The 12,046-nt window shown below is 33.4% G+C and overlaps 1 protein-coding gene across 1 annotated transcript in view; it reads right to left on the minus strand.

Annotated features, from left to right (window-relative positions):
• Nucleotides 1-12,046, minus strand: part of LOC145685407 (trypsin-1-like) — a 47,424-nt gene that overhangs the window by 32,660 nt on the left and 2,718 nt on the right. Inside the window, exon 3 of the mRNA XM_081757801.1 lies at nucleotides 7,309-7,501. Within this exon, the coding sequence (XP_081613927.1) occupies nucleotides 7,309-7,501 (193 nt within the window). The remainder of the gene's footprint in view (nucleotides 1-7,308; nucleotides 7,502-12,046) is intronic.

Consider the following 12,046-nt stretch of genomic DNA (forward strand, 5'->3'; position numbering starts at 1 on the left):
TTCGCAAACGTCCAATCAGAGGTAAAGCAATCGTCTTTATTCAAGTCAGTAATACACACTACCAAGATATATTTAAAATAAACGTAAACACATTTAAAATCAACGTAAACACATTACGAAAACTAAAAACAAAATTAAATTAAATGATATGGAACAGTATAACTGACAATTCATTTCTCCTCCTTTAAATACTTTGACATCAGATGACGGTAAGACTAATTAAATTGGGTTCTCTATGCTCAAGGATAGGCAATCGACCCCCGAAACATATTAGGATATACTGGTACGATTGGCACTTAACACACGGAAATAAAAACATTTCATATTAGCCGACATATCATACACAAGCCAGAAGAAAAGGACAAGCGTTGTAGGATGGAAAAGAATATTAAAATAAAAAGAAGCGAAGGCTATGTAGGCTATGATCTACTATTTTCAACAGAAAGCTGTACTCAATAAGACCCTCAAAGGTAAACCACCCAAGATTTTGTCTCTAATGACTAGTGTAGAAAACCACGTATCTCAAAATAATTAATGAATATACTATACCGCATAATTCAAACTACCCCGCTTTTTGACCTATTCCGTATCCTGAAGTAAATACGTAAACAGACAAAATTTTACGTGCACCGAAATAATAATATTATGTGATGACTAATAAGAATTTCAATATTTTTACCGGTAAAGAACTTGATACCACACGAATTAAAAATCTAAGTTTAAATCTGTAACTACCTATCGTGTTTAATAATTGCACTACCAGAATTAACTATTTTCAATCTGTACCCTTCCGCCATTTCGTTAGTTCAACAAATCTAATATTACAATTAACACAACAAATTTTTGCCATTATCAAAACGTGGAGTATGTTGGAAACAAAGCATACAATATTATTACTGGCAAGAATCACAAACTTTTGAGGACAAGGTTACGGAATAATAATAGTTTAATCTTCGTGTCCCTATACCAAAAACCATTGTAGTATTTATTTACATAAACATAAACAACCTTTTCCTCTTCAAGCCTCAGCACACTCAAACAATCATCAACCTCACTACCTTCAATTTATCACGCATCAATTAGTTACAGCGAAACAAATAACGAGGGAGAAAAATATTAGAGTAAATAACATTTAATCAAGATTTAATATCACATCTTAGCATTTACTAGAAACCTAAACAAGAAGGAGTTTTTGATAAAACTAACCTCTCATATTTACACGTTACACAGAAATATGGCAAGAAGTATGGCCAGAAATATGGCCAGAAGTTTTATAAATGAGGCCTTTTTTTTTTACAAAATCAATAACCTTACTGGTTCTCGGAGTGCTTATCTGATTTTATTGTATGGTTTCATATGTTATAACTGTCCTTCATTCATTAGTTGCAGAGAATAACATCTAAACGAAAACCTTATTTTATATACCATGGAAAACCTCGCCGGATTTCGACATTCCAATACGCACGCCTCCTGCCTTTGTTTCTGCTTCTAGCCAATGTTGCTAACTCCTTCTAATGTAAAATGTACCAAAAATTCCCCCTCAACGTTTTAATAACTAATGATAAAATTATTTGGGAAAATATTGCTTTAAGTTAATTTATATCATTTTAAACGGGCCTAATACAACAAAGAATGGAATTCAAAAAACTTAGAAAAGGAAAAGAAGAAAAATTAAAGAGAAGAAAACTAACATAATGGAACGGATAGAATTATCTCGTTACACAATATTATTAAATTCGTTATTTGAATGATTAAGGGGAGTTCGATCTATCAAATTTAGTTTTTAAGGCAGAATTTCTATTAATAATGTTATGATACACTGTATCCCTTTCTCCAAAATATGTTTACAAATTCATCACGATAATTTTAATCAATTCCATACAATTTGCATGAAATATTAAAGTGTCCCAGGGTATTTTACTAGTTCTATGAACATCAGTGTAGATGAAGAAATTACTTCTTCAATGTCTGCACGCATTAACTCAGCCGAGGCAGCCTCTCAAAGCAAATGATATTCTGAGTAGTAACACATATGCGCTCTCTTACAGTAATCGTGGCGGTAACAAGCGTCACATAATTAACTATAATCTACGTTTCACTTTTCAAAATTGTTTTATGCAATTAATATAACGTTATTGTACGTACATGCATCCATATGTATGTATTTTGGGTGAAGATACTAATATCGGAGAGATTATTTCTTCTTCTCCTTCTTTAATAATAATAATAAAAATATAATAACAATCTCATTTTCCGATGATCCATATACCTGAATGTCCTACACTAGATGTTATCATTTGTGTATTTCCTAGTTGAGGTTCCGGATTGGATTCTCAATATGAGTTCCGCTACAGCTAAATTCAATTTGTAATAAGATCTTTATTACATATCTATTCCATAGTGCTGTATATGAAATTTCATTTCCATTCTCTCAGGCAAATGAAAAAATCAAGTTTTCTTTTTAGTAACAAAGTACTATTTCTTTCCTTCCTCTGCCTCAAGATTATTCATTTTCTCATAACACACACCTTACTTCTTTTTCGCGTCCACCCCTCTCCAATCCCTAGTCATGCCAATACAATGCATATGTCCCACTAGCTGTTCCGATAATAAATGAGTTTGTTCATCTTAATACTTAACTCGTTACAAGGTGTGTTACAAACGCTTTATTCCCCTTCTCAAAAGTGTATTTAATAAATCCGTTCCGTACTTCGTAGCCCAGAATTTTCAAACATTCCAATTTTAAAAAGGATAGTTATGGCTCGATTCGTTAACTTTTATAATTCAACATGTATTAAATTAAGAGTGTAGTTAAAACAAAATCCACGGTTGTCTAAAACTCCCATCATTATTAATCAGAGACTAGTACTTCAGTAATCTCCTTACATTATGCATGCCTTCACACAACTTTTAATAAATCTGGTAATTACGATGTATTTCTTGCAATGCTAAGATATAATTTTTAAACAAATACTGTGTTCAAATAAATCATGTCTTCAAGAGAACAATATCGTTGGCAGAAACCCTTCCAGTGTCAGTGAGAGTTTAACAAAGAGGAGATCATCAAATAATGATCTAAACAACGACTGGGGGTTCTCAATCCCGTCACCAGAAAAATACAATTCTTCACTTCATTTTTATACGTGTCGATGTCCAACCTTGTTAACATAGGCGGCGATTAGGGGGAGCAAGAAGGGTCAGTTGCTCCCCCATTTTTTTGAAGTGACGCCCTAATTTATATAGTTTTATTTGGAAATGTAAACAGAGTGTTCACACAATTTGGAAAAAACTGACTCTTCCCTGACTTTCCATGACAAAAGTTTCAGATTTCTCTGACCCCTGAATAACTTAAAAATACAGAAAAAAGAAAGAAACCCCAGCCTCTACACTCCCAATAGTTGCCCTTGTTCTCTTCCGCTTCTGTTTCTTTCTTTTTTCAATTTTCTTTCCAAACGAAGGTAAATTTACAAACATGTGCATTAGGCCGATATTGATTAGGCCTACATATTACACAAATTGTAAAATTACAAACGAAAGTATGCAGTGTACAGAGTACTTAAGATATGGAAAAATACACATTACAATACCAATTACAAAATTATAATATTGCCTATAGTAATAAACAGTTCATACATGATTTTACTGATTATTAAAAAAAGAAAGAAAGAAAGAAAAACACATACACACACATTATGTAACATATACTTTTGCTGGTGCAGTTGTTAAATGCAACCCATTCAGAAATTTGTTTTCATCCTTTCTCGCATAGTTTTCTTCTCATTGATCTGAATATCCTTCTTGTTGTCTCCGCAGTTTAATTTTCTTTTCTTCTTTCTCCAACACCTTTAGTTGTAGCTGAATCTTCCGTTTCTCCCTCCTCTTCTCCTCTCCAGCATTTATTTCTCTTTTCTTTTCCAAATACACCTGATATTGTCTCACTGAACTTCTCACTGAATTTGTCATACCTCTTGTAATTATTAATCCTGATGGCCCACCTATTCTCATCACAGAATCATATATGATCCGTTGAGCCACCAGAGATTCTTCTTGTAAGTTCTCAACAATGAGAATTTTACCTATTGTGAAACCACTTTCAAAATATGCGTTTCCGTGAAAGAAAATAAAACACAATTTCACTACTGACCATAAGTCAACGAAGTTCTTCCCATTTCCTAAAACTAAGTAAAGAACTCATCAAGTCCAATACAAGCTCTGTCATTGGCTATGAAATCATTGAAGTGTTCCTTAAATTCTTCGTGTCTGAGTTTTCACTGTGAGCTAGATACACTATTTCTTCGCGTTCTCAGCTACTTGTCCAGATATCCTCATGGCACCATGCAATTCTTCTAGAACAGCGTCTACCCTTTTGAGCAAATATGCCAGGATGCAGTTAGATGTGTTTCTCGCAGAAAATTAGTTTCAACAACTACCGTATATCAGAGAACACTGACTCCCTCAATATCATCATTGAGAACACCAGATTTTGCATCCATTAACAGTAAAGAAATCAACCCCATTTCATAAATTCAGTAATTGAACAAAGGACCTAAATCGATTTTTCCCTGACTTTCCCTGCCAATCTGCCATTTCCCTGACTTCACCTGATACATTTTTACTTCCTGACCTTTCCCTGACTTTCACTTATTTTCCAGAATGTGGACCCTGGTAAAGGATTGTATATATTACTGTTTCATAGAAAAAAACGGTGCCATATATTTGCCGTTGCGTGAGTAAGTATTGGTTATTTGTCTTCGCGTAGAGTTAAGAAAACTACAGAAATTCAGTTATAATTGCAATTCAAAGCAATTAATATTGCATATTTCTTTAAATGTCATAACATGCTTGCAGTACTTACTGTATTTTATTTTCTAAGAGTAAAAACATTCATTTAATGACATGTGTGGAACTAAAAGTATAAGTTGTTCATTAATTCCTAGTTTCAATATAACTTCTATAAAACAAGCGACATTATTCATTACTATGATTAATATTGTCCCTTCTATTTATTTGTTTTGCAAATTTATTAAATAATCTAATCAGACAATTTTCCAGACAGAATTTTAAGATGTTCATGAGCAAGAAATCAAATCTCTTCTTACACTTTCGTTGTTTAAGAGTATAAAGGGTTAATACCTACCTGTATAGCTCTTATGAATTTACTTAATAAAATACAAATACGATATGCGGTATTTTAAGTGAAAAAGATAGTATCCTATTAGTTATACAACCTTTAATCAGTGTTAGAAACAATAAGGAAAACTAACATTGATATAAAATTGTTCAGATCATGTCTTGCCCCCCACTTTTAACGTCCAACCGCCACTCTTGCTTGTCCAACACATAGTTTTCTACATTTTGCAGTTATTATGCATCAATTGTCCTCAGATTTTCCAAATAGTATGCTTAATATTTCAACACAATAACAGTTACTTATTCTGTTCACATCAAAGGAAGATATTTTAAACAAGAAATACATTTCCAGTTAATAATTAGAATATTGTATTAGGAACATATTAAATTAGGATCACAATAAAATATTAGTTCATCCCATTTCTGCGTTATTTTCTCATCCATACTCTTAAATATTATCGATTCATTTCCTCTCCTACTCTTGGTGGTAAATCATTTCCTCCGAGCTGAGATCGTTCTCACGCATACAGTATTATGTTTAAAGTAGCCCTACTACCGGTTATGACGTAAATTTCTGTGGCATTTAAGTTACATTATTACTATCCCCTTATCATGAAGATCCGGAATCACTCCAGAGTTTTAAAGAACAAGATATATAATTTTCTACAACATTGATTTTTTTCAGACACTTTCGTATATAGTATCGTTTATAAAAATAACATACATTATATATATATTTTTTGTGAGTTCTTAAACATTCAGAAAAAGTTGCCCGATGTTTATAAATGACAAGCGGCTGGATTCAAAAGAATGAAAAAAAATTGAGACAGGAAAACGTCAGAGGGTGCATCAAATAAATCTCTTTATTTCCATCACAGATCCCACAATCATAAGATATCGCTAGTCAGCTAAACATTTTAAATAGAAAGACATATGTATTTCTTACATCATTGAAAGGACAGTGGAGAATCAAACAATTTTGGAGGAAATAGTTTTTTGTGTGGAATATTCTTTATGAAATGGCCACTATTGAATCGTGAATTCTTGCACAGTCAGATGCAAACTAATTTAAATGGAGTCCATTTCTGAAACAGTGCCTCATACAAAGGATTTTTCCCATAAAAACTGTTAGCTTTTCATGATATTTTTCACTGAAGTATCACATTACTGAAGTACTATTTAATTTTTTAAAGTAGCCTCTTGAGGCTTCATGATAAAAAGGTCTGTGCAGCTAGAAGAACGCTCCGTTTGAAGCAACTTGTTATTTCACTTTTTCTTTCATGTTTCTATCATCAACTATTCATGATTTGTGACCATTGGATGTTTTGTTTAATTGTTCAAGAATTTGTAATGAAATGGTAATTACAACGGTGCATAACAAAGAAGTTCAGAAAAGTTACCAATTCTCCACTATCTATAGTAAATTCCAAGTGCCAAGTTCCGTTAGCTTTATCTTTCCACTATCTATAAAGTACATACCTTGATTTTTAAAGTTTTCAACTGATCAACTGATCAACGAGACTTCATGATAAGAAGCTCTGTGGGGTGAGCAGAGCATGCCCTCTGAGATTTTCCTATCTTGCATTTTGTTTCATCCTTGTTATTAGAAAGTTTTATCTGAAATAGCCGATATATACATTTGTTACTTTTCGGTACATAAACTACGATGCCGAACCATAGTTATGATTGTATATTTTAAGAACTTAAATTATATAATTTTGTATCAGTTCGTTTCTAACAGAAAATGAAGGCAGGACTTATAGATCAAGGCATATTGTATGTCATGTTGTATAACTGAATTAATTAAAATAAGCACGTATGCAAAATAATGCATATCGGTCCACACAGCTCTCTGATAATGAACTCGCCCAGAAAGATCTTCTACTATGTTATGTATTACATTATTACAATATTACCCCAATTACATTATTTGTACCTGTATCAAAATTGATGTTAGAGTATCCATCATATCGGACATTACCGCTACGGGAAAATAAACTGAATTATGTGTCCATGCTTATCTTCTGTTAAAAATCCCATCTACAAAAGTATAAGCATTTGCTAGATATTAATGTAAGCACAAGAGAGATTCTTCTAAAATAAATAAAAATTACAATTTAACTTTAAAGAATATGAGCGTTCTTGCAATTTAGTATGATTACTTACTTATGCACTTACTTAGTTTCTTGGTATACGTCAACACAGTGAGCGGCTGTAAGTAAGAAACGGTCCGATAAAACAACAGCACCACAAAAGTTATCAATCGACCCATTTCCATAAACGTATCTTAGAGATCCCATCCAAGGGTAAAGGTATTTTGGTGTAGTACCTCCAAGAATTCGGTTAGATTTAGGCATGGCAGCTCCACATACTAGGAGAGTAAATACAAGAATAAGGTAACACACATTTTCAATAGTTAACTGTATGAGGCAGTCAAAATATCGTAATATGTTAATAAAAATCATTAAAAAAACAGTTGTAAACAATTGCATAACAAATATGTGTAACAACTGAATATTTTTTGATGTTGGTACTAACACACATGATTTAATGTGAGGTGGGACATCAGCGATCGCAGTAAGGTGGGTGCCTCATTTTAGGTATCCACAGAGAGAAGCAAACAACAGTGACAGTTTCCGGGTAATAAAGGTGAAAATCAATTGATATAGACTTTATTCTTGTTTAACAAGACAGAAAAGAACATCAAGCTGTATGTACCTACTTGACCCAGAATTTGTGTTAGTTATGTGTTTTCAATTGGGAATGTAAACAGATGTCTTAAGGATAAGATGTAGTTTTCAGGACACGAAGGTTTGCAAATCTAGTTAAGTTGTTCTCCCTTATTTTACTTGCTTATTCTGTATTGTACTTATGTGAAATATAAAAAAGAAGATAATTTACTCATCATTCCTCGAATAGTCTATCCATAAAAACTAACCAAGCTAAATCTCTGGATTTACTTGCAAAAACATCTTTATTATTGTTGTGTTTTTGCTAAATTAATAAGTGAGTTTATAAAAATTTTTGAAATGTCTGTTTGCTGTGTTTGTTCCAATTGCAATTGGTTCTTGAAATTGTGGAGTTTATTAGTCTATTGGCAAATTACCTATTTATATTTCTTATAAACTCTAAGACAACAAAGTGATTATGTATTTAGATTGTTTCAGAAATGTTTTATTTATACTTATTAATTTTAGGCAAAAATCTCTTCTTAATTTCTTTCAATTCGTCAATTCTTTAATGTAAAAAACTGGTGATCCATAAGAAAAATTTGGTTCTGTTTTAACATGCAAATTGCTCTTGATGCTTATTTATAATCACTTGTGATTTACGATGCGTTTTAGTAATAAACAATCCTATATACTTTCTTTTTATAATGCATTCTGCGTTTCTACAAAGTTAATGTTATTTAGTACTACTCCTTGATAGGTTGCAGAAGGTTTTGGATGTACATTGTATATATGTATTGATGGGTTTTATGGTTTTGTAAAAACCTCTTATTGTGAGATTTGTATATATTAATATTTTAGATTGATGTGTTTATTTATTTTGGATTTACTTCGATTTCATCCCTGCACCACTTAATGAATTGATGTTGACTATTATTATGTGTTGCAGTAATTATCATTCTTTATTTTAGCTAGGTAATTTAAAAGTGGAAAAGTATTTTCGACATTAAGCGTTAGAATGTCATGAGGTGTCGGTCTGTAAAAATGTTTTCCTGCATATATATATATATATATATATATATATATATATATATATGCATTAAATCTGAACCAAAGAAGATTAGAATAGATAGTTAACAGAGGAGATGGAACCTATACTTTGGACACTGAATCGATTGTAAGAAACCGCTTCTCGATCTTACCTCATACCTGTGGGCAGACGGGCGTATGGACAAAGTCATTCTACAACGTTGTATAAGACTTCCGATACCTATGCATAGCACATTTTGGAAGTCTAAATACCGGTCTCTGGTTTCATAAAAATTACTGTATTATAGTAACATATCAGAGAGACTTATGTGTATAATTCAAGAAAGTAACTGTGATAATATGAACGATCCCAAACTAGTTGTGGGATAGTCGCTTTAGAATTATGTGCGGTGTAATAGGTTTTTCAGTGTTTAGGTAAAACCAATATAAGTCTTTGATATACGTACTTTCTAATTTGCATCGGAATAACATGCATACCCATAGGTGATTTTTGAAACATCACACAGGTAAGTCAATTTCTGACTCCTCAGCAAGGCATTTATGTCCTTCAAAGTGAATACAAGAATGAAAAACTGTAAACACATCTGCTGACACATTATGATTATCTGTACACGAGACTTGCAACTACGATCCAACAAAACTGCTTTAATTTGAGTGTTTGCGTCCAGAATACTGATACCTCCACAATTCAGTAAAATGCTTAGCTGGAAGAGCAAAGCATTGTTGTGTAAAGAACGTGCTATGAGTTTCTTCTACCTGTTGTGTGAAACTAACCTAACCTAACCTAACCTAACCACTGTTAACCTTTGTTTATTAACAATTCAATATAAGATATATTAATAACAAATGTGAACAGATAGAAATGTATTTTGAAAGAAATAAACGAAAATGTACACATACATAACGAACGTTACTTTTTCTAACATAACCTAACTCATGGTTACTACAAAACAATAAAAAAAACAGGAAAGCACTTAATAATAATAGAAGAGTAAAAGAGAAAAAGAGATAAAGAGAAAAACAAGAAGAGACTCTATCGGGACTCGAACCTGCGCCACTTATATCACATACCGACGAGTAAAACAGCAGCCCATCATAACAACTTGCCCATGTTGTTTTGTCCGTTATTTGTAAAGTGCGAACAAGTGAAATTGGAATAATATGGCGCCGGAGCCGGGCAATTAGTTCGTAATAAAGTATGTGTGTGTTATACACAGCACAAGCTCTTCAATAACACTTTCCAGACGGTACCGTAATCCATACGGTCGAAAGAAAGTGTAGGTACATGACCGCATCTAACCTTACCTAACCTCCACTAGCCTAAGATCAGTAATTTAAGATAATCTACGAACAATGCAAGGAAGCAATTGATAATATCAAATTGAAACATATAGAAATGTTTTTTTTTAATATATACAGAAAACCATTCGTATCAACGGAGATTTGAACCCGAGTTGTTTCACTCTATAAGACGACACATTAAGCACTTACCGACAGTAGGAGGCTTGCGAATAGAGATTTCGAAGTTTTATTTATACTGCATGTGTATTACGTAACAACGCTATTATATGTGATTCGCGCGTGGATTACTGGTGCGACCGGTTCCTTAAAGAACTAGTTCTTGGTTGGTAGATTTACGAAATCGCTCCTCTAATCCTCGATTAATCCGAAATATACATCTTGTGGTGCAACACTAAGCTCCCAAGATTGTAGTTTAATTCGTGCTTGCTATTGACCTATATAGATCAAATGCTCCTTATGAAACCAGGAGAGGCTGAACCACAGATGTCTGAAGACAATAAATTAAATTCAAACTTCAAATGGAACCGGAGGTAACTCGCTGATAAAAGCGTTAATGGCTAATTAACAACAAACTTGTTATGGATTTTGGAGCTAAGTGGACAAGGTGTAAGACTTATTCTGAAGGTTCTTGGTTTGATTCCATGTCACGATTTTCAATTATTTTCTTCAAGGAATTAATTACTGTGTAAATAACATTTCATTTATTCTCATGTCTTCTGCTAATTTTCCCCTCTCTTATCCTCTTTTTTGCTCTTTCTTGGTCTTCCTCAAAGTTCTCTCTTTCTCTCTCCCCCCTCTCTCTCTCTCTCTCTCTCTCTCTCTCGCTCTCTCTCTCTCTGTGTATGTGTGTATCTTTGAACAGGATAAGTTTTGTGCATAATGACTATTTCTTCATGATGTTCATATTATTATCTTTCCCATCTTTCTATTAATTCCTATCTTTAATTCTAATCCTAATCTCTAGTTTTCAAATTCAATCTAATGTTCTTCAAACCACGACACATCAGCTCTAGTTGAATGAATGCCCTCATTATTATCTTGTAATATTGCGTTATTACCAGGAAACGAGATAGGACAAAACCTGTTGGCCAAAACATTGCCACCCAAAATCTCACAGGCCAAAACCTCGCGTTGTCAAACCCTCGTGGGACAAAATCTCACAGGGCCTAAACCTCGTCCCCTGAAACTTCGCGGACCAATATCTCGCCTGACTAAAACATTCGTGCTCACAACCTTGCATACCCAAAATTTCTCCTCCTGAAATCTCATCTGCCCCAAACATCAGAGGCAATAACCCGCATGCTAGAATTTCGCGTGGCCAAAACTTCGTGGGCCAAAATCTTGCCTGTTCGAAACCTTACAGTCCAAAACCTTGCGGATTAAATCTCGGTTGGCCAAAATCTTACGTGGTCGAAACCTTACAGTCCAAAACCTTCCGGACTAAATCTCGCTTGGCCAAAACATTGGACAAAAAATTAAGCCCACTTCACCCCCCTTAGGACACACATTTCGTAAAACATCGTCTTATTCTACAATGAAAGGAGAACATTTAAAAAGATTTCAAGATTCTAGACTAATACGCCATAGATCTGTTCATAAATTGACCAATGAGTAACTGGATATATTCTTGCATTATATATAAATTTCCAAAGCACGTTTTAGTATATATATAATTCCACATCAAACAAAATGTGACGAAGTTTTGTACTGACGACAGTTTTTTCCTTAGGATTACGTCCCGCGTAATTTAGGCCAGGCGAGTTTCTATGTCGTGAGATTTAGGACCACGAGGTTTCTTACTCAAACCTGAAAGAACATCTAGACCATAAGATTCACATTGTCTTCTAAATGGTGACATAATCACGGACAGCTAGGTAACCGATAATGGCCAGCAT

Source organism: Thermobia domestica, chromosome 5, assembly GCF_964235325.1.
Source record: "Thermobia domestica chromosome 5, izTheDome1.hap1.1, whole genome shotgun sequence".
NCBI lineage: Eukaryota > Metazoa > Arthropoda > Insecta > Zygentoma > Lepismatidae > Thermobia > Thermobia domestica.